General features: G+C 39.8%; 1 protein-coding gene across 1 annotated transcript in view; it reads right to left on the bottom strand.

Annotated features, from left to right (window-relative positions):
• The window catches only part of myo16 (myosin XVI), a 502,924-nt gene that overhangs the window by 330,213 nt on the left and 147,682 nt on the right, over positions 1-25,029 (bottom strand). The window contains exon 9 of the mRNA XM_059963452.1: positions 12,724-12,874. Within this exon, the coding sequence (XP_059819435.1) occupies positions 12,724-12,874 (151 nt within the window). The remainder of the gene's footprint in view (positions 1-12,723; positions 12,875-25,029) is intronic.

Genomic DNA, 25,029 nt, shown 5'->3' with positions numbered 1-25,029 from the left:
AAGTAAAGATGAGAAACAGGTAAGGCTGTTAAAAGGTCCAGGGTTGGACATGGATGATTAGTCTGGTTTGGCAGAACTGTTTGAAGAAGTTGAAAATTCTAAATGTGTTCCCGATAATGAAATGAGGGCAGTCCTAGATGAAAAGGATGCCATTACCTTGAAGAAGTCTGCTGGGTTGGCAGATGAGGTTGTTTCAGCCCGCGGAGTTGAGTTTACTCCGGAAGGGAGTTGCCCAGAGAGTAACTGGGAGGATCAGGGAAATTTAGAATTTGAAAAGGGTACGGGTATTGAAAGCCTGGAAGAGGCAGATGTCCCGTTTGAGTGTGTTCAAGATGTGGATGCACATGGTACTGAACCTAGTAATGGAGCTCAGAAAAAGTCTGAGGTATGTGATTCAGTTGAAAAGGAATGCAGTCCTTGTGGGTCAGATGGACTTGGTTCAGTGAGGAAAGGGTTAACCTTGGTAATAGTGGGAAGTGAGAATTCCCAGTTGTTTGTGTTCGAAGGTGTGTTAAAAGTTAGTGAGGAAGTAAAAGGTGGTGAGGTGAATATTATTATTGAAGGAAAAGGGAAAAGTGTAGTTCCTAAATTGAATGAAGAAAATTTAAAGTCTGGATTGATGTCAGAAGCAGCAACCAGGCTGCAGAGACAATGGCTTGGTAACACGGTGCCTGCGAATCAATTACAGGTTGATTTGAAATGTAAAGGTGCCCCACACGCTATTGTTATTAAAGGGTGTGGTGTGAAAACACAGAATTGGAAATGCTGTTTGGACGAAGGGAGATCGCTTGCAGAGTTTAAGCTGAAAACTCATGCTAACAACTTGCTTAAAATTAAAGAATTGTGTGGAAATTCAGAAAATGGTCTAAGTTTGGAACACATTGTTGATAAAATAACTCCTATGAAAGGAGCATGCGAAAGCCTATTCCACACTCGTATACAAGTTAACCATGTGGGAATTAACTGGAAAAGGGGCGAGGGTTGACAGGATGCCATTTTAAATAACAGGATCTGGTTTTAAGGGATTTCGACAAAGCATGTGAATAATAAAGACTACCCCATGAAAGATTGACTGTTAAGTTTGAAAGTAACATAAAGATTAGCATTTGCATGAACTTTTGTAATGTGCACGTAGGCTAAGATCACAACACTTCAGTTTTTGTTTCCTGAAGAAAAGGAATAAAAGTAGGTGGTCATTAAATTGGAGTCTGATGCTACAAGAATTTATTAAGGTACAAGATGTTAAGATATTAAAGGAAGTGACAATGTAATTGCTAACTAATGTTGAATTGAATGTATAATTGTATTACTCTGTAGTGAAAAAAAAATCTTTTGTATTGTGTTAGATTCTAAAATCCTGTAAGACTCTGTATTAATTAATTTTTACCTGTTGGTAAAAATCTTAGAAGGAAGGGGGTGTTACAAATGTGCCAGAATTCTGAGGGGCCGGAGGATACAAAGTCGCCCCCTCCTTTTTGAGAATTGCAAGATCGCCATTAATTTGGGTCTGGAACCCAGGAAATGAGAGAGAATCCACAAGGTTTGGAATGTGTCCTGGCCTCAGCGAAACAAAAACTCCTGATAACGGCCATTGTCTCTTGGAGACGGAATTGTATATTGAGTACTGTACTATTCATTGAAGCCCTCAGAGGATGACCAGAGTGGGCTGGTTGAGGGATTGCATCATCCCAACCTGATTGACATCCCATGAGTAAGGATAAAAGAGGGTCTGGGGAACAAGCCCTTTAGACGCACCAGGAGAAACACTAGAAATCTTGTGACAGCGTTTAATAGCGACAGTCGTTTGGGGCTCGTGTGCATCCTTCCCTTGCCTGGGATTGGCGGGCTCACCACGGAAGAACGGCTTGGCTAAAGGAGAGGCCACAAGTGAACGGCCACACCAACGAGACTCTGATGGATCAAAATCATAAAAAAGGAAAGCCTGCAAGTTTTTCCAAATCTCTCTCTCTCTCTCTCTCTCTCTCTCCAACAAAAGGCTGCAGCCTGCATGAACTGAGTGACTTTTATACTTCCATCGGACAATACATTATCCCCTAGACAACGATAGAGCTTATTTCTTATTGATTATTATTATACCCGCACTTTTAGATTTAGTATTGATGACGTATATTATCTACATGTTTGCATTAATATTATTTTTGTGTATTTTTACTAATAAATACTGTTAAAAATAGTACCATCAGACTGCAACGGACCTCTCTATCTTTGCTGGTAAGTGACCCAGTTACGGGGTTCGTAACACTTATAACCATATAACAATTACAGCACAGAAATAGGCCATCTCGACCCTTCTAGTCCATGCCAAACATTTACTCTCTCCTAGTCCCACCTATCTGGACTCAGCCCATAACCCTCCATTCCGTTCCTGTCCATATACCTAATTTTTTTTTTTAAATGACAGAATTGAACCTGCCTCTATCACTTCACTGGAAGCTCATTCCACACAGCTACCACTCTCTGAGGAAAGAAGTTTCCCTTGTGTTACCCCTAAACTTTTGCCCCTTAACTCTCAACTCATGTCCTCTTGTTTGAATCTCCCCTACTCTCAATGGAAAAAGCCTATCCACATCAAATCTATCTATTCCCCTCATAATTTTAAATACCTCTGTCAAGTCCCCCCTCAACCTTCTACGCTCCAAAGAATAAAGAGCTAACTTGTTCAACCTTTCTCTGTAACTTAGGTGCCGGAACCCAGGTAACATTCTGGTAAATCTCCTCTGTACTCTCTCTAATTTGTTGACGTCTTTCCTATAGTTCAGTGACCAGAACTGTACACAATACTCCAAATTTGGCCTCACCAATGCCTCGTACAATTTTAACATTACATCCCAACTCCTATACTGAATGCTCTGATTTATAAAGGCCAGCATACCAAAAGCTTTCTTCACCACCCTATCCACATGAGATTCCACCTTCAGGGAACTATACACAATTATTCCTAGATCACTCTGTTCTACTGCATTCCACAATGCCCTGCCATTTACCATGTGTGTCCTATTTTAATTAGTCCTACCACAATGTATCACCTCACACTTATCAGCATTAAACTCTATCTTTCAACCCACTCTTCTAACTGGCCTAAATCTCTCTGCAAGCTTTGAAAACCTATTTCTTTTTCTTTTTCAATCTTTTTATTATTGTTATTAATATCAACAAAATACAATTGATATATAGGTAAAGGGATTACAAACATACACATTTCCATTGCACATGAAAGAATACATAAGCAATGATTACAGTATAAATGAGTATTCCCAAATCATGAACAATACAGTATATAGATGAACAAAGTAAATCTAGGTATATCATAATATATAATATAAAAAAAACTGAAAAAAGAAAAAAATATTATGCAAAAAAAACTAAACTAATAATCTAATAGCTAATAAAGAAAAAAAAGCAAAAAAAGAAAAAAGAGAAAGAAAAATTGAAAAAAAGGGCTGTTTATAATATCTCACAAGAATACATAATCATCAGTGTCATCAACTCCGATCCTCTCAACATATATAAAATTAAAGCTGGAAAATCAAATTTATCATTGGACATATGGGCCCTATGTACGACCGTAAACTGTATTAATGAATGTTTGGCACATATAGATGATGTATTAACTAATTGAAGAGTTCTATCCCAATTCTCAATAGGAATAATAAGATTAAGCTCTCTTTCCCAATCATTTTTTTGTCTTATAAAGGGGCTCTGAACTATAATATATTATAATTTATAATTATATATTATAATTATAATATATTATAATATATTAAACTATCATAATTATATTATAAAGTTTTGATATAAGCCCTTTTTGAAAAAGGTTTAATTCAAACAAACTCTCCAAAATATCTGAAGACACAAAATTTGGAAAAGTAGGAAGTACAGTATTTAAAAAATACCTAATCAGTAAATATCAAAAAAAAAATGAAATCTAGGCAAATTATATTTATTAGATAATTGCTCAAAAGACATAAAACAATTGTCCAAAAATAAATCAGAAAATCATAGTAATCCCTTAGTCTTCCAAACCGAATAAGCTTGGTCTAGAATTGAAGGGTGGAAAAAACAATTGGATACAATAGGAATATTTAAAACGAACTGAGTCAACCCAAAAAATGTCCGAAATTGAAACCATATACGTAAAGTATGTTTAACTATTGGGTTGTCAATTCGTTTTGGCAATTTAGAAAGAGCAAAAGGGAGAGAAGTCCCTAAAATAGAACCCAGTGCATAACCTGGTACCGATTTAATTTCCAAGCTCACCCAATGAGGGCTAAAAGATCCATCCCAGTCTTTCAAACAACATATCAAATATCTAATATTAACTGCCCAATAATAAAATCCGAAATTAGGTAATGCTAACCCACCTTCCTTCTTTGCCTTCTGTAAGTATACTTTACCTAACCTGAGATTTTTATTCTGCCATATATATGAGGAAATTTTTGAATCAACATTAGTAAAAAAAGATTTCGGAATAAAAATTGGTACCGCTTGAAAAATATATAAAAACTTAGGTAAAATAATAGCATTAATTCTACCTATCAGAGATAAAGATAATGGTGACCACTTAGTGAACAAGCACTTAATCTGATCAATTAAGGGTACAAAATTAACCTTAAATAAGTCATTATGGTTTTTTGTGATTTTAATCCCTAAGTAAATAAAAGAATCATTAACTAATTTAAAAGGTAAGTTTCCATAAATTGGGACCTGTCTATTCAAAGGAAACAATTCACTCTTATTAAGATTTAATTTATACCCAGAAAAATCACTAAGTTGAGCCAACAATGATAAAACTGCTGGAATAGATTTCTCAGGATTAGAAATAAATAATAATAAATCATCTGCATACAAAGATAACTTATGAATATCTGTCCCACGATTAATATCAGAAATATCCTGTAATTCTCTGATGGCAATTGCCAAAGGTTCTAAAGCAATATTAAATAATAATGGGCTAAGAGAACAGCCATGTCTAGTGCCCCGAAATAAATGAAAAAAGGGAGATTTTTGATTATTAGTAAACACTGAGGCTACTGGAGTGTGATAAATCAGTTTAATCCAGGAAATAAATGTCGGACTAAAATTAAACTTCTCCAACACATTAAATAAGTAAGGCCATTCAACTCTATCAAATGCTTTCTCCACATCTAATGAAATAACACATTCTGAAATGCTATGTGAAGGAGTATAAACAATATTCAATAATCTCCTAACATTGAAAAAAGAATAGCGATTTTTAATAAAACCGATTTGATCTTCCGAATTAATTTGGGGTAATACCTTCTCCAACCTGGATGCCAGTAACTTGGAAAAGATCTTGGAATCTACATTCAATAAAGATATTGGTTATAGGATGCGCAGTCAGTAGGGTCTTTATCTTTCTTCAGTATTAAAGAAATGGAAGCTCTATAAAAAGATTGTGGCAAATTGTCCAATCTAATTGCTTCTTCAAAAACCCTGCATAACCAAGGAGATAGAGTAGCGGAAAAACATTTTAAAAATTCTACTGTATACCCATCTGGACCTGGTGCTTTTCCAGAATTCATGGAGGAAATAACCCCTTTAATTTCTGCATCCATAATAGGAGTTTCTAATATTGAAAGATCATCTGATGATAATTTTGGAAAACTCAATTTCCCAAGAAAATCATTACAATCATGAGGGAATTCAGAATGATACAGGGAGGTATAAAAATCTTGAAATGATTTATTTATCTCATCATGGTTAACTGTCAAATCCCCATTCTGCTGAATCTTAGTAATTTGACATTTAACCAAAGCATTCTTCAACTGACTAGCTAACAGTTTACCTGATTTATCACTATGTATATAAAAATCAGATCTAGTTTTCATTAATTGATTTTCAATCGAAGATGTAAGTAACAAACTATGTTCCGTTTGAAGTTCAACCCTTTGATTGTAAAGCTCCTTACTAGGAGTGATTGAATATTTCTTGTCAATCTCTTTAATTTTATCAACCAATAAAAGAGTTTCCTTCTTAATGCGTTTTCTCAGACCAACAGAGTAAGAGATAATCTGTCCACGTATATATGCTTTAAAAGTGTCCCAAAGTGTTCCGCAAGAAATATCATCCATGGAATTAGTTGAAAAGAAGAAATCGATCTGTTCCTTCATAAATTTAATAAAATCCAGATCTTGCAGTAAGGTAGAATCAAATCGCCATTGTCTAGCATTAGAAGCTGTATCCGTAAATTTAATAGAAAGTTTTAATGGAGCATGGTCAGAGATGGCTATAATATCATAATTACAACCAATTATCGATGGAATAAAACAAGAGTCAATAAAAAATAATCAATTCTCGAGTAGGAATGATAAGCATGTGAGAAAAAAGAAAACTCTTTGTCCTTAGAATGCCGAAATCTCCAAATATCAAAAATTCCATTATCAGTCAAAAAGCAGTTAATACAAGTGGCCGACTTATTGGGTAAAATCTGAGTAGTTATAGATTTGTCCATCAAAGGATTTAAACAACAATTAAAGTCACCACCCATTATTAACTTATATTCATTTAGATTAGGTAAAGAAGTAAATAAGGACTTAAAAAAATCAGGACAATCCGCATTTGGAGCATAAACATTAACCATAGCAACCTTTTTATTACAAAGTAAGCCCGTAATTAACAAAAATCTACCATTCGGATCCGAAAAGATATCGTGTTGGACAAATGCAATAAAAATTGAAACTCCCTTTACTTTGGCTTTCGAATTCAAATGGTACTGTTGACCCCGCCAAGACCTAAAAAAGCGATAGCTGTCCTCCTTCCTCACATGAGTTTCTTGCACAAAAATGATATGAGCATTAAGTCTTTGGAATACTTTGAAAATCTTCTTCCGTTTAATCGGATGGTTTAAACACAAAATTCCAAGACACAAAATTGATGGTCTGAGCCATATTTCTAAAATCAACCCTTTGGTATAAAAAGGGATAACCAAATTATAAATTCATGCACCCGGAAGAGGAACAAAAATAGAGAGCGGACCCGGAAGTGACGACATCGTAGACATACTTATAGTTCAAAAACAGCCCAAATGAAAAAACTAAAACAAACTGGTAAAAGAAAAATAAAGTTAGAAAACAGACCATCTCCCACCCCCACAAGAAAAAGAAAAGAAAAAGCCAAAATATGGCTAGAAAAAGGAAAAAAATGAGACTAACTCTACCCCCATATTAGCGGAAGACCACTCCGTATATAAAGGATATACATTAAAAAAAAATCCACCCAGACTTCAAAAATTATGATCACTATACAAAACCACACTTCTTAATATACTTGGTTGTAAAAAAAAGCAAAAAGAATATAATCACTAAAAGCTTATAAATTGGGTTATAACCCAAACAAATCAAAAAATATTTAAACTGTGATAAGCAATGCATTGTAGGAAGAAGACAAGAGAAAAAAAAAATAACACCATCTTAAAAAAAACCAAGAATATTTTTCCACAAAACCACCATCTTAATAAAAAAGAATTCACCTTTGAAGGATTAAAAATACACCTTCGAAGGAACAAAAATAATAGTCAGCAATATAGTATAATGGTTAAAGTGTATAAAACAGACCGATTAATATGATGAAAGAACACTTTAACTTAAATATAAAGTATAGGATAAACCTACACCAATAGCCAGAAACTAAATCTGGTTTGAGGAATCGAAAACCATCTTACACAATCAAAATCACTCATTTATTAGAGATGAGTGTCCGTAGCAGTAGGGAAGTTCTCCTTCAGAAAACTTCTCGCTTCAGATGTAGAAAGGAAAACCCAGCTTGAAGCATTCGGCGGAGAGATTCTAAGCTTCGCAGGGTATAAGAGCTTAGGTTTTAGATTTTTCTCATAACATTCAGACATCAGAGGTTTAAAAAGAAGCCTTTCCTTCATTACTTCAGGACTAAAATCTTCTACCAAACGGAATTAGTAATCCTGAAATTTAACCATTCCTACCCGCCGAGCCACACGAATAATTACAATTACAACCGAAGGTTTAGCTGGAGCACTCGATGATCGACGCATAATTCTATGTGCGCGATCGAGTAACGGAGAGTTATCTGGAAATACCGACGGGAACACATCTTTTAAAAGTTGAGCAAAATATTTCGAAGGGTCGTCTTTTTCTATGCCATCTGGGAGACCAAGCATACATAGGTTCTGTCTTCTGGACCGATTCTCAAAGTCGACACTCTTGGCTTTAAGTGTTTCCACCAGTTTAGTGGCTGAAATTAAATCTTGTTGCAATTTTTCAATTATCAAATCTCATTTCCGAGCGTCTTCTTGCAGAGATGTGATAAGAACTTGCTGCTGGTCAATTACTGAATCCATCTTAACCATATAATCTTGAAAAGCCTTTATATCTTGTTTAAAAATTTGTTGTAGTTCATGAAACTTTTTATCCAAAACCTCCAGAAACAGTTCATAAGTTAATTCAGTGCATTGCGGATGAGCTTGCTTCTTTCCATTACCATTCGGGTTCCGCCCAGGTTGTCGTTCTTTAGATCTAAGAGACATTTCTGATTGCATATCCTCAAAAATTCACAATAAACTCTTAACGATAAGTCCAAAAAAATAGCAAGAGTCTTTTGGTATAGGTAAAAATAAGTTGAATAAGGTTGATCAAAGGTTAAAAAAAGTAAAGGTTATGGAGCGAATCTAAAACAGTACTCACTCCATGAGCATCACCCACTGACCCCAAAAACCTAATTCATTATCCACACCACCACCTATCTTACTATCATCTGCATACTTACCAATCCAATTTACCACCCCATCATCCAGATGTATATGACAAACAACACTGGACCCGGTACAGATCCCTGAGACACACCACTGGTCACCGGCCTCCAACCTGACAAACAGTTATTCACCACTACTCTCTGGCATCTCCCATCCAGTCACTGTTGAATCCATTTCACTACTTCGATATTAATACCTAACAATTGAACCTTCCTAACTAACCTTCCATGTGGAACCTTGTCAAATGCCTTACTGAAATCCATATAGACAACATCCACTGCTTTACCCTCGTCAACTTTCCTCGTAACCACTTCAAAAAATTCAATAAGATTTGTCAAATATGACCTTTCAAGCACAAATCCAAGTTGACTGTTTCTAATCAGACCCTGTCTATCCAGATAAATATATATACCATCTATAAGAATACTTTCCATTAATTTACCCAGCACTGACATCAAACATAATAATTGCTAGGTTTGCTCTTAGAACCCTTTTTAAACAATGGAACCACATGAGCAATACACCAATCCTCCGGCACCATCCCCATATCTAATGACATTTCAACTATTTCTGTCAGAGCCCCTGCAATTTCTACACTAACTTCCCTCAAGGTCCTAGGGAATACCCTGCCAGGATCTGGAGACTTATCCATTTCTATATTCTTTAGAAGCTCAGTACTTCCTCTTCTTTAATCATCATAGTTTCCATAACTACCGTACTTGTTTCCCTTCCCTTACACAATTCAATATCCTTCTCCTTAGTGAATACCGATGAAAAGAAATTGTTCAAAATTCCCCTCATCTCTTTTGGCTCCACACATTACTGTCCACTCTGATTCTCTAAGGTACCAATTTTATCCCTCACAATCCTTTTGCTATTAATATAACTGTAGATACCCTTTGTATTTATTTTCACCTTACTTGCCAAAGCAACCTCATATCTTCTTTTAGCTTTTCTAATTTCTTTCTTAAGATTCTTTTTACATTCTTTATATTCCTCGAGCAACTCATTTACTCCATGCTGCCTATATTTATTGTAGATCTCTCTCTTTTTCCAAACCAAGTTTCCAATATCCCTTGAAAACCATGGCTTGCTCAAACTTTTAACCTTTCCTTTCAACCTAACAGCAACATAAAGATTCTGTACCCTCAAAATTTCACCTTTAACCAACCTCCATTTCTGTATTACATCCTTCCCATAAAACAAACTGTCCCAATCCACTCCTTCTAAATCCTTTCGCATCTCCTCAAAGTTACCCTTTCTCCAATCAAAAATCTCCAACCTTGGGTCGAGTCCTATCCTTTCCCATAATTATACTGAAACTAATGGCATTGTGATCACTGGACCCAAAGTACTCCCCTACACATATCTCCATCACGTGACCTATCTCATTCCCTAACAGGGGATCCAACACTGCCCCTTCTCTAGTTGGTACCTCTATCTATTGCTGCAATAAACTATCCTGCACACATATTACAAACTCCAAACCATCCAGCCCTTTTACAGACAGGTCTTCCCAGTCTATGTGTGGAAAATTAAGATCTACCACAATCAGAACCTTGTGCTTAGTACAAATATCTGCTATCTCCTTATAAATTTGCTCCTCTAATTCTCGCTCCCCATTAGGTGGTCTATAATACACCCCTATAAGTGTTACTACACCTTTCCCATTCCTCAATTCCACCCAAATAGTCTCCCTAGTCTCTCTAATCTATCCTGCCAAAGCACCACTGTAATATTTTCTCGGACAAGCAATGCAACACCTCCCCCTCTTGCCCCTCCGATTCTATCACACCTGAAGGAACGAAATCCAGGAATATTTAGTTGCCAATCACACCACTCCTGCAACCATGTTTCACTGATAGCTACAACACCATTATTTCCAAACATCAATCCATGCTCTTAGCTCATCCACCTTTCTTACAATGCGCCTAGCATTAAAATAGATGCATTTAAGAAACCCTCCACCTCTTCCTCTCTGTTTATCCCTAACGGTGCAAGCAACTTTATTATCTTTTTCTTCTTTCTACCCTACATCTTCGGTCTGAGCACTCCCCTTCTCTATCAACTGCTTATCCTCCCTCTCACACTGTCTATTAGGTTTCTCTATTTGTGAACTAACCTCCTCTCCCCTAGTCTCTTCAATTTGATTCCCACCCCCCAACCATTCTAGTTTAAAGTCTCCCCAGTAGCCTTAGCAAATCTCCCCACCAGGATATTGGTCCCCTTAGGATTCGAGTATAACCCGTCCTTTTTGTACAGGTCACACCTGCCCCAAAAGAGGTCCCAATGATCCAGAAACTTGAATATTTGCCCCCTGCTCCAATCCCTCAGCCACGTATTTATCCTCCACCTCATTCCATTCCTACTCTCACTGTCGCGTGGCACAGGCAGTAATCCCGAGATTACTACCTTTGTGGTCCTTCTTCTCAACTTCCTTCCTAACTCCCTATATTCTCCTTTCAGGACCTCTTCCCTTTTCCTATCTATGTCATTGGTACCTATATGTACTATGACCTCTGGCTCCTCACCCTCCCACTCCAGGATATCTTGGACGTGATCGGAATCATCCCGGACCCTGGCACCAGGGAAGCAAACTCCCATCCGGATCTCCTGATCACGTCCACAGAATCACCTATCTGACCCCCTATCTGAGTTCCCTATTACTACTGCCTTCCTCTTGCTTTCCCTACCCTTCTAATCTACAGGGCCGGACTCTGTGCCGGAGGCACAGCCACTGTTGTTTCCCCCAGGTAGGCTGTCCCCTCCCCACCAACAGTACTCAAACAGGAGTACTTATTGTCAAGGTGTACAGCCACTGGGATACTCTCTAGTACCTGGCTCTTCGCCTTCCCTCTCCTAACTGTGACCCACCTGTCTGTCTCCCGTGGCCCCGGTGTGACCTCCTGCCTGTAACTCCTCTCTATCAACTCCTCACTCTCCCTGACCAGACAAAGGTCATCGAGCTGCAGCTCCAGTTCCCTAACACGGTCCCTCAGGAGCTGCAGTTCGGTGCATCTGGTGCAGATGTGGATATTCGGGAGGCTAGGAGACTCCAGGACCTCCCACATCCGACACCGAGAACAACAAGCTGCTCTCACACTCATAATTCCCCCTTTCCTCAAATAACAGGAAAAACTGAAACCTAAACCTACCTTGCCTCGCCTGTTTCCGCCTCACCCCGTTGAATCCAAGCCCTTCAGCCTTCACTCTGCTCCCAGCTCACTTCACTGCCCACAAAACGATGCTGCCCGCTGTATAAGGCTGTGTCCTTTTTAAATCCTCCCCGCTTCACTGCCCGACATCACACACCTGCACAGTCCTGCCTTTCTTAACTCCGATGAGAAGAAGCAAAAATCAAAATGTCTCCCGCCACACTCCCGTTCTGATCCTCCGACTTTCCTACTCTGAACTATTCAGCAACCTATGCACTCACTTTCAATGACTATACAACTTAGGTTCTCAACATTATTTATTACTTATTTATTATTATTATTTCCCAAAACAACAAATGTACTTTTTTCCATAGATGCTGAGTACTTCCAGCATTTTGTGTGTGTCGCTTGGATTTCCAGCATCTACAGATTTTCCCTTGTTTGTGGTTAACTAATGAGCGAAGTTTGTATGTGAGCCCCGGTGAGAGAGTTACATGTATATTATGAAGTAAAATGTAATAAATATAATGATTGTAAAATATGAATGTCAGTGAAAATTTTAATATCAGCAATCTGCACACCACACATCAAGATTCGCTAAAAATTGAAGTTATTGATTTGAAATGCCAACAAGTTAAAATGCTTCAAACAAGGAGTCAAGAAAATATGCTTCAACAGTGGTTCGGCATTCCTGTATTTCAAATAAATATGCATTCAACTATATCACTAATACAGATTTTTCATCCTCAGACATAACTAACTACTCATTAAAATTGCTATTAAGACAAAGCTATATGTGTTTACCTGTTCCACTCTGCAAGCACCATTCACAGTTACATCGTCACAGTGGCTTTCTTGTGAATTCTGTTTGCTCAAGGTTCCAGATGCAGCTTTGAACAATGTATTCTTTTCCAACATGCTATCCTGTTTGGCTATGGACATGGCGAGAGGGTTGCTAAGGGATTGAGATACATGAAAGTTAGATTGCCTTATACAAAGATTAACAGCCAAGGAGCATTCAAGCTAAAATCTTGGTTTTGCTTTTGAATTGTGCACATGTCACAAATCAATATCAGATATTTTACATTTGTTAATTAAAATCTATTATCAAAGATCTGCATCACCCAACCACGTCATCTTCTCGCTGTCACCATTGGAAGGCACTTCAGAAGCCTGATGTCTCACTCCACCAGCACCGAGCCATGTCGTACATCATTGATCACATACTTCCAATAAGAAAAGAAAGCCTCTACCATTACCCTCTGCCTCCTATTACCAAGCCCATTTTAGATTCAGTATACCAGCCTGCCTTGGATCCCATGAGGTCTAAACCTCTGGACCAGCCCTGCATGCAGGAGCCGGTCAAAGGCCATACTAACTTCCATGTAGACATCTATGAGCTTCCCTTTAGTTATCACCTTAAAAAAATACATATAAATTTTTGAGGGTATCGTTCTCATAAACATAGAACAGTACATCACTGGGGAAGTCATTTGGTCCACAAAGTTTATTTAATTTTAAAGATACAGTGCAGAATAGCCCCTTAAGCTGCCATCAATGCTGTCCTCACCCACATCTCTTCCATTTCGCACACATCTGCACTCACTCCATCCTCCTGCCACCCCACCAGGGATCAGGTTTCTCTCATTCTCACCTACCATCCCACTAGACTCCATGTCCAGCACATAACTCTCCACAACCTCTGCCATCTGCAATGGGATCCCTCCACCAAACACATCTTTCCCTCCCACCTACTTTCTGCTTTCCGTGGGGATAGCTCGCTACACAATTCCATTCTCCATTTGACCCTCCACACAGATCTCCCTCCTGCAAGTGGAACAATTGCTACGCCTGCCCCTACACCTCCGCCCTCACTACAATTCAGGGCCCTAAACAGTCCTCCCAGGTGAGGCAACACTTCACCTGTGAGTCTGTTGGGGTCCCGGTGTGACCTCCCCTATATCAGTGAGACCCGACATAGATCGGGAGACCACTTCGCTAAGCACCTATGCTCTGTCTGCCAGAAAAAGCAGGATCTCCCAGTGGCCAACCATTTTAATTCCACTTCCCATTCCGACACGTCAGTCCATGGAGTCCATGGCCTCCTCTACCGTCATAATGAGGCCACACTCAGGTTGGAAGAGCAACACCTTATATTCTGTCTGGGTAGCCTCCAACCTGATGGCATGGACATCAATTTCTCGAACTTCCGCTGATTGCTTCCCCCCTCTCCTTCACCATTCCCATTTCCCTCTCTCACCTTATCTCTTTAACTGCCCATCACATACATCTGTTGCTCCTTTCTTCCATTGTCTTCTACTCTCTCCTATCAGATTCCCCCTTCTTCAGCACTTTATTTATTTTACCAATCAACTTCTCAGCTCTTTACCTCACCTCTCCCCTCAACACAGTTTCATCTATCACCTTCCTCCCTCCCTCACATTCTTACTCTGACCTCTTTTTTTCCAATCCTAATGAAGGGTCTCGGATGAAACATTGACTGTACTCTGTAACATGCTGTGTAACAATGAAACCTTACAGTCTCTTACAACTCTTTTCCATAGATGCTGCCTAGCCTGATGAGTTCCTCCAGCATTTTGTGTGAGACGCTATACAGTATGCTTTGATTGCCACCATATCCAATTGTGTAGCCACTTTCAGTCACCTATGGAGCCGGCCCCTAAGATCTCTCAGTATCTCAATCCTATTATTGGGTCTACCGTTAATTGAATACTTTTATGTGACCTTTCTAAGTGTAGCCCCTCATACTTCCTTGGGTTAAACTCTATTTGTCACTTCTCTGCCCCTGTAACTGATCTGTATCCCACTGTACTTTTAGATAGTTCTTCTTACTGTCTGCATCTCCACCAATCCTGGTGTCATATGCAAACTTGTTAATCCACCCATTTATATTTTCATCCAGATCATTGATAAAGGTCACAAACAAAGGTCCCAATACTGATCCTTGCACAACACCATTCATCACAGACCTATAATTACATGGATTATTGCTATTAGAGATTTGCCACTCGCAGGTCCTCCAGTACCTCACCTAATGCTAATGATCTTTGTCAAAGACACAGCAATATCCTCACTTGTTTCTTTCAGTATTCTGGGATACGTCTCTGGGGCCTGGGAATATTCTTTCATCATGTTTTACAGTAGAGACAACTCTACTTCCACCTTAATCTCAAAGTGTCTGAATGCATTTCAGTACTCCACTCTGTCGTCACTGTCTGTTAAATCCTTGTCCTTAGTAAATATTAACAAAAAGTACTCATTGAGTACCCAGCCACTTGCATTAATATTCTTTATTATTAAGTGGCCCTATATTCTCCTTAGTTATCTTCTGTTTCTTAATGTAAGTATAAAATGCCTCAGGAATCTCCTTCATTCTGTTTACCAAGGGCATTTCATGGCCCTTTTTAGCTTTTCCAATCTTGAGCACTTTCCTGATACTTTTATATTCCACGAGGATCCAGTCTGATTTTTGCTTCTCAAACATTATGCATGCTTCCTTTTCCTTCCTGACTAAATTTAGAACTTTTCAGGTTTAGGAGAAGTGGGTGGAGAACCTTACCATCCTTGTTCTTGCTCCTTATTGGAACATGCCTTTGCTAATCTCTATTCAGCTCATCCTTAAATGAATTCAAAATGTTAGATGTGAACTGTCTGCAAAAGCTGCCCCCGATCAAAGACCTATAGTTCCTGTCTTATCCTGTTATAATTTGTCTTCCCCAGATTTAATACCTTCCCATAAGTTCCAATTTTATCCTTGCTTATGACTACTTTGTGATCACCTTTCCCAAATTGTTCACTTACTCTGCTGTCTCTAGTTAGACTCTAAACGTCCTGTTTCAAGAACCCCTCTTGGATGCAGTAAAATTCCTGCCCCATCTAATTTTTTTTTTGTATTTAAAAAGTTCCCAGCAATACTGGTGAAGTTAAAGTCCCCACTAAGAAACTTGTTATTTCTTCACGTTTCCATAATTTTTCTGTTGCTCCATTTCTTAGTGGCTATGGTGGGGGGTGTGGTTGTCATATACAGTCATAGAGTCACAGAAAAGTACAGGACAGAAACAAGCCCTTCAGCCATCTAGTTGGTGCTGAGCCATGTAAATTACCTACTCCCCTCAGACATCACCTGGAACATAGCCCTACATACCTTTGCCATCCAAAGTTCTATCCAAACTTCTCCTAATTGTTGAAGTTGATCTCAAAGCACCACTTGCATTGGTGGCTCATTCCACACTCTCACAAACCTTCGAGTGGAGCAATTTTCCATCATGTTCCCATTAAACTTTATACCTTTCACCCTTAACCTATGACCTCTAGTTATAGCCCCACCCAACCTCAGCGGAAGGGGCCTGCTTCCATTTACCTTTTCTGTACCTATCATAATTTTACATCCCTCTATCAAATCTCCCTCAATCTTCTATCTTCCAAGGAATAAAGTCTAAACTATTCAATTTTTCCTTATAACTCAGGTCCTCCAGACCTGACAACATAATTGTAAAATTTCCCTGTATTCTTTTAACCTTATTTACATCTTTCCTGTAGGTTGGTGATAAAAACTGCACATGATACTTCAAATTAGACCTCACCAATGTTTCATACAACTTCAACATTACATCCCATATCATGTACTCAGTACTTTGATTTATGAAGGCAAATGTGCCAAAAGTTTTCTTTACTTCCTAGACCGCCAATTTCATTGAATTACAAACATGTATTCCAAGATCCCTTGTTCTCTCTCACACCTCAGTGCCCCACCATTCACTGTGTAAGACCTACCCTGTTTGGTCCTATCAAAGTGCAACACCCTGCCCTTATCTGCATTAAATTCCATCTGCCATTTTTCCAGCAGGTCCAGGTCCCTTTGCAAGCTCTGACAGTCCACTTCGCTGTCCACTACTCTGAAAATCTTGGTGTCATCCACTGATTTGCTTATCCAGTTAACCACATTATCATACAGATCATTGACATAAATGACAAACAACAACTGGTTCAGCACCAATCCCTGTGGCGCTCCACTAGTGATAGGCCTCTAGTCAGAAAGGCAACCATCTACTACCACTCTCTGGCTTCTACAAAGCCAATATCTAATCCAATTTACTATCTCATCCTGAATGCAAAGTGACTGATCTTGACCCAACCTCCCATGTGGGACCTTGTCAAATGCCTTGCTAAAATCCATGTAGATAACATCCACTGCCTTGTCTTCATCAGCTTTCCTGGATAGACATGGCCTACCATGTACAAAGCCAATCTGACTATCCCTAATCAGTCCATGTCTATTCAAATATGCATAAATTCAGTCCCTTAGAATACTTTCCAATAACTTTCCCACTACTGATATCAGGCTCATAGGCCTGATTTATTTTTGAACTCTTTCTATAACAGCAGAACAACATCAGCTGTCCTCCAGTCCCTCACCTGTCACTAAGTATGATTTAAATAACTCTGCTAAGATCTTGCAATTTTGCACTTGCTTTCCACAAGGAACAGCTCGTCAGGCTGTGGGGATTTATTTACCCTAAATTGTCTTAAGACTGCAAACACCTCTTCCTCTGTAATCTGTATAGGGTCCATTACCTCACTGCTACTTTGCCACACTTCGATAGACTCTATGTCTATCTCCTGCAAAAAATCCTTTAAAAATCTCCCCCATTTCTTTTGGCTCCATGCATAGGTTACCATTCTCCTCTTCCAGAGAACCAGATTTGTCCTCTGGTACTTCTCCTGTCATAAGGATGTTTTAAATATCTTTGCTGGACCACCAGCAATTTCTGCACTTGGCTCCTGTAGGGTCCATCTTGTCAGGTCCTGGGAATTTATCCATCCTGATGTGTCTCAGGCTAACAAATACCTCCTCCTCTGTAATCTACACAGGGCCCTTGAAGTTGACGTCACATTGTCTCTCTTCTATAGACTCTGTGCCCGTCTCCTGAATAAATACAGATGTGAAGAATTCATTTAAGATCTCCCCCATCTGTTTTGGGGACACACATAGATTACCATTTTGGTCTTCCCTTGCAGTCCTTTTTCTCTTGACATATTTGTAGAATCCCTTAGGATTCGCCTTCACCTTGTCTGGTAGGGCAATCTCATGCCTTCTTTTAGTCCTCCTTATTTCTTTATCAAGTGTTCTCTTGAAGGCTTCAAAGATCAAAAAAAAATACAGCACAGTACAGGCCATTCAGCCCACAATGTTTTGCCAACCTTTAAACCCTGCCTCCCATATAACCCTCCACCTTAAATTCCTCCATCTACCTGTACTTCCCTCCATATACTTCCCACTTATCAAGTGTGCCTTTGCCAGAAACAGCCTGTCCCAATGCACAGATCCTTTTTGATACATTCAAAATTGGGCTTTCTCCAACTTACATGTCACCATATGCAAACCTGAGATTAATTTTCTTGTGGACATGCTCAATAAATCTATAGAATAATAATAACAGAATCAATGAAAGAAAACCCAACTAAGGCATACAACCAGAAAGCACAAAACAACAAACTGTGTAAATACAGAAAGAAAACATAACAACAATAAATAAGCAATAAATATTGAGAATATGAGATGAAGAGTCCTTGAAAGTGAACCCATTGATTGTGGGAAAACTTCAATGATGGGGCAAGTGAAACTGGATGAAGTTATCACCTTTGGTTCAAGAGCCTGATGGTTGAGTGGTAGTAAGTGCTCCTGAACCTGGTGCTGTGAGTCCTGAGACCCTTGTAGCTTCTTCTTCATGGCAGCAATGAGAAGAGAACATGTCCTGAGAGGTGGGGTCCTTGATGATAGATGCTGCTTTCCAGTGACAAGGTTTCATGTCAATGACCTCAGTGAGTAGGAGGGTTTTACCTATGATGGGTTGAGCCATATCCAGAACATTTCATTGCATTTCCCATTCAAGGGCATTGATGCTTTCATACCAGGCTGTGATGTAGCCAGTCAATATACTCTCCACTATACATCTATAGAATCTTTTCAGATTTTTCAGAGTCAGAATCAGGTTTATTATCATTGGTATGTGTCATGAAATTTGTTAACTTAGCAGCAGCAGTACAATGCCATGCTGAATCTCCATGAACTAAGGAAGTAGAGGTACTGTTATGCTTTCTTTGTAATTACACTTACGTGCTGGGCTTGGAACAGACCCTCCAAAATAATAATAGTGAGGAATTTAAAGTTGCTAATCCTCTCCACCTCTGATCCTCCGATGCTGACTAGCTCAGGAGGAAAACTTCAGGTTTCCTTCTCCAGAATCTCCTTGGTCTTGCTGACATTGAATAAGATATTATTGTTCTGACACCACTCAACCAGATTTTCAATTTCCTTTCTATATGCTGATTCATCACTGCCTTTGCTTTGGTCTATGTCAAAGGTGTCATCAACACACTTGAAATTGTGGCCACAGTTGTAAGTGTGAAGTGAGTAGACAAGTCATTAGACCTGTGATGCACATGTGCTGATCGAGATTGTGGAGGAGGTGTTGCCAGTCCAAACTGACTGCCATCTGCAAGTTAGGAAATGCAGGATCCGATTGCACAAGGATGGATAGGGGAATCAAGGGATATGGGGACAAGGCAGGGACTGGGTATTGATAGAGAATGATCAGCCATGATCTCAGAATGGCGGTGCAGACTCAAGGGGCCGAATGGTCTACTTCTGCACCTATTGTCTATTGTCTACTAAGGCCATGGTCTTGAAGCATATTGATTCATTTTTCAGGGATGATGGTATTGAATGCTGAGCTGTAGTTGATAAAGAGCATGTTGATTAATGCATCATTGCTGTCCAGATATTCTAGGGTTGAGTGAAATGGCAATGACAAGGCATTAGCTGTGGACCTGTTTGCATTGCAGCAGAGATAAGTTGATATGTTCCATCACCAGCCTTTCAAAGTGCTTCAACACTGTGGATGTAAGTGCTACTGGATGATAGTCATTGAGGAAAGTCACCAAGCTCTTCTTGGGTACTGGTAAGTTGAAGCCTGCTTGAAGCAGGTTGGTACCACACACTGCTGAAGCAAGAGGTTAAAGATCTGAGAACATATCAGCAAGTTGATCAGCACAGGTCTTCAAACTTGATCTGGGATGGATGATTTTTGTGGATTCACACTCCTGAAGGTTGTTCACGTATAGGCTTCAGAGACTGAAATTATGGAATCATAGGAGGATGTGGGAGTTTGTGATAATACCTCCAAGTTTTGACAGTCAAAGCGAGCACAGAAGGCATTGAGCTCATCTGGAAGTGAAGCCTTTGTGTGTCCAATATCACTTGATTTAACTTTATAAGAGGTGATAGTATACAAGCCCAGCTGCAACAGTCAAGCATCTTTCTTTGATTCAAGTTTGGTCCTGAATTGACATTTTGCCTCTGAGGAATCCTGTACAAGGACTCCCAAGACACTTTTCACCTCAGTTTTTTTGTAATTTCTCTCCATTTAGAAACTAGTCAGCCCTTTCACTTCTTCTACTAACATGCACAACCATACACTTTCCGACACTGTATTCCATCTACAATTTCTTTGCCCATTCTTCTAATCTGTCTAAGTCCTTCTTTAGCTACTCTGCTTCCTCAAAACTACCTGCTTTTCCATCGATCTTCATATCATCTGCAAACCTTGCAACACCACGGGCTTATAGCCCGATAAGCAGCCTCATGTGTGGCACCTTGTCAAAGGCACTCTGAAAATCCAAGTTCACAACATCAACTGATTCTCCTTTGTCTATCCTGCTTGTTATTTCTTCAAAGTATTCCAATAAATTTGTCAGGCAAGATTTTCCCTTGAGAAAACCATGCTGACTACGGCCTATTTTATCAAATGCTTCCAAGTACCCTGAGACCTCATGTTTAAAATCAATCCCAACATCTTCTCAATATCTAAAGTCAGATTAACTGCCATATTGTTTCCTTTCTTCTGCCTTTCTCACTTCTTGAAGAGTGGAATGACATTTGCAATTTTTCTAGGAACCATGCCAGAATCAAGCGATTCTTGAAAAATGATTACATCCATGCATCCATGATCTCCAGCCACTTCTTTCAGAACTGTGGGGAGTACAGCATCTGCTCCAGGTGTATAATCTACCTTCAGACCTTTCAGTTTCCCAAGAACCTTCTCTCTAGTTATGGTAACTTCACACAATTCATGACCAATGACACCTGAAACTTCCATCATTTTGCTTGTCTTCTACAGTGAAGACTGATGCACAATACTTATTCAGTTCATCAATGATTTTGTTGTCCCCCATTAATATCTCTCCAGCATCATTTTCCAGTGGTTCAATATCCACTGTAACCTCTCTTTTACACTTTATGCATCTGAAGAAACTCTTGGTATCCTCTTTAATATTATTAGCTAGCTCTCTTTCATCTTCCACCTTTTCCTTCTTAATGACTTCTGGTTTTTAAGTTTACGCAATCATCTAACTTCCCACTAATTTTTGCTCTATTATATGTCCTCTCTTTGGCTTTTATGTTGGCTCTGACATTGCTTCTTAGCCACAGTTGAGTCACCTTTTCTTTAGAATACGACTTCCTCTTTGGGATGGATATATCCTGTGCCTTCTAAACTGCTTCCAGAAATTCCAACCATTGTTGCTCTGCTTTCTTCCCTGCCAGTGTTTTTTCCAATCAATTCTGGCTAGCTCCTCTCTCATGCCTCTTTAATTAGCTTTACTCCACTGTAATACTGATACATCTGACTCCAGCTTCATCTTCTTCAATTTCAGAGTGAATTCAACCATATTATGATCAGCTACCCCTAAAGAGTTCCTTTACCTTAAGCTCTGTAATCAATTCTGGTTCATTGCACAACATTTAGTCCAGAATAGCTGATCCCCCAATAGGCTCAACTATGAGCTGCTCTAAAAATCTATCTCATAGGCACCCTAGAATTCCCATCCTGGAATCCAGCACCAATTTGATTTGCTCAATCTACCAGCATATTGAAGTCCTCCATGACTATGTTAACTATGCCTTTGGCATGCATCTTCTATCTCCTGTTGTACTGGCTACAATTTCATAATTACATATGTTGATCCATGTCATTAGCTCATCTGTTCTTATAACCATAAAACAATTACAGCATGGAAACAAGCCATCTTGGCCCTTCTAGTCCATGCTGAACGCTTACTCTCACCTAGTCCCACTGGCCTGCACTCAGCCCATAACCCTCCATTCCTTTCCTGTCCATATACCTATCCAATTTTACTTTAAATGACAATACCGAACCTGCCTCAACCACTTCTACTGGAAGCTTGTTTCACACAGCTACCACTCTCTGAGTAAAGAAATTCCCCGTCATGTTACCCTTAAATTTTTGCCCCCTAACTCTCAACTTATGTACTCTTGTTTGAATCTCCCCTACTCTCAATGGAAAAAACCTATCCATGTCAACTCTATCTATCCCCCTCATAATTTTAAGTACCTCTATCAAGTCCCCCCTCAATCTTCTATGCTCCAAAGAATAAAGACCTAACTTGTTCAACCTTTCCCTGTAACTTAGGTGCTGAAACCCAGGTAACATTCCAGTAAATCTTCTCTGTACTCTCTCTATTTTGTTGATATCTGTTCTATAATTCGGTGACCAGAACTGTACACAATACTCCAAATTTGGCCTCACCAATGCAATGTACAATTTTAACATTACATCCCAACTCCTATACTCAATGCTCTGATTTATAAAGGCCAGCATACCAAAAGCTTTCTTCACTACCCTTTCCACATGAGATTCCACCTTCAAGGAACTATGCACCATTATTCCTGGATCACTCTGTTCTACTGCATTCTTCAATGCCCTACCATTTACCATTATGTCTTATCTGGATTATTCCTACCAAAATGTAGCACCTCACACTTATCAGCATTAAACTCCATCTGCCATCGCTCAGCCCACTCTTCTAACTGTCCTAAATCTCTCTGCAAGCTTTGAAAACCTACTTCATTATCCACAACGCCACCTACCTTAGTATCATCTGCATACTTACTAATCTAATTTACCACCCCATCATCTAGATCATTAATGTAAATAACATACAACATTGGACCCAGTACAGATCCCTGAGGCACACCACTAGTCACCGGCCTCCAACCTGACGAACAGTTATCCACCACTACTCTCTGGCATCTCCCATTCTTGTCATATGCTATTATCATATTCCCACAAAAATAAAAAAATGTTGCAATTGGACAATCCAGAGGTAACAATGAAAGTGCCGACATTTGTAGTGCATTGAAATATATGCAGCTAAGAATATTAAGTTGCTCCATGCTCAACTGGTATGTGGCACTAGTAGGAACCCTGAGATCACAACCCTGGTGTCTGTCCTGCAACTTAGCACCTAACTCCCTGATAACACACACAAACTGCTGGTGGAACACAGCAGGCCAGGGAGAAGCACTGTCGACGTTTCGGGCCAAGACCCTTCGTCCTGATGTGCTTCGTGCTTCTCCCTATAGGTGCTGCCTGGCCTGCTGTGTTCCACCAGCGTTTTGTGTGTGGTGTTTGAACTTCCAGCATCTGCAGATTTCCTTGTGTTTGCCACCTAACTCCTTGAACTCACTTTGCAGAACCCCGTCACTCTTCCTACCTACATCATTGTACCCCACATCATGACCTCTGGCTGCTTAGCCTCCCACTTAAGAATGCTGAGGACTTGATCCGAGATATCCTCGACTCAGGTACCCAAGAATCTCATTCTTGTCCCCAGAACCTCCTTTCTGTTCCCCTAACTAATGAATCGTCTCTTCTCCCCCTTCGGATTCATAGAGTCCAGTTCAGTGCCAGATACCTGACTGCTGTGACTCTTCTCTGCTAGGTCATCCCTCACCCAACAGTATTAAAGATGGTATACCTGTTGTTGAGGAGGTGGCCACAGGGGCTATCTGCAGTCACTATTAACCCCTTCCCCTCCTGACTAGCGCCATTTTCCTGTGCTTTCTGTGTAATCTTGTTAAGTTTATTTTGACTGGTACGAGTTTTCAGCCGACCGTGGTCATTTACAGGGAACTCCTGATTAGTACCTATCAGCAGGATCCTTGTGTTTCAAGGTTATACATCTCATAGTGTCGCTCGGTTATGCCACCAGTGTACTGATGGAATTCCTATGAATAAACTCCTATTTATATCTCTACATGGGTATCTGTCATTCCTCCACTCCTGGGTTCAGTCGATGTTCAGTGCACACCAGGACAATAATGTCATACCGACCAGTCTTGAATTGCACTACAAGATCATCTACCTTATTCCACATTCTGTTTCTATTCACCTACAGTACTGTATAAGAGAAGCACAGAGTCTAGCCCTGTGGCTCAGAAGGGTAGGGAAAGGAAGAGGAAGGCAGTAGTGATAGGGGACTCTATAGTTAGGGGGTCAGACAGGTGATTCTGTGGACGCAGGAAAGAAACGTGGATGGTAGTTTGCCTCCCAGGTGTCAGGGTCTGGGATGTTTCTGATTGCGTCCACAATATCTTGAAGTGGGAAGGAGAACATCCAGAGGTTGTGGTACATATTGGTACCAATGACATAGGTAGGAAAAGGGAGGAGGTCCTGAAAGCAGACTACAGGGAGTTAGGAACACGTACAAACAGGCTGGATGAACTCAGCAGGTCGGGCAGCATCCGTTGAAATGAGCAGTCAATGTTTCAGGCCGAGACCCTTCGTCAGGACTGAAGAAGGAGGGGGCAGGGGCCCCATAAAGAAGGTGAGGGGAGGGTGGAAAGATCAAGAAGTGGGGGAGGGGAAGCAGGGAGGGGATAGGCAGGAGAGGTGAAGAAGAAATCTAAGGGGAAATCACTATGGGTAGTAGAAGAAGGCAGAATCAAAAGAGGTGATAGGCAGCTGGAAGAGGAGAGAGTGAAGGTGGGATGGGGGAAGGGAGAGGGAGGGAATTCCGGAAGTTGGAGAATTCGATGTTTATACCAAGGGGCTGGAGACTACCCAGATGGTATATGAGGTCTTGCTCCTCCAACCTGAGTTTGGCCTCATCATGGCAGTAGAGCAGTAGGAAGGAAGTTGAGAAAGCAGGACCTCAAAGGGAGTATTCTTGAGATTACTGCCTGTGCCACATGACAGTGAGTATAGGAATAAAATGAGATAGAGGATA

This window comes from Hypanus sabinus, chromosome 3, assembly GCF_030144855.1.
Source record: "Hypanus sabinus isolate sHypSab1 chromosome 3, sHypSab1.hap1, whole genome shotgun sequence".
Lineage (NCBI taxonomy): Eukaryota > Metazoa > Chordata > Chondrichthyes > Myliobatiformes > Dasyatidae > Hypanus > Hypanus sabinus.
Note: the sequence above shows the minus strand (reverse complement) of the source record. Positions and strands in the feature narration are given on the sequence as shown.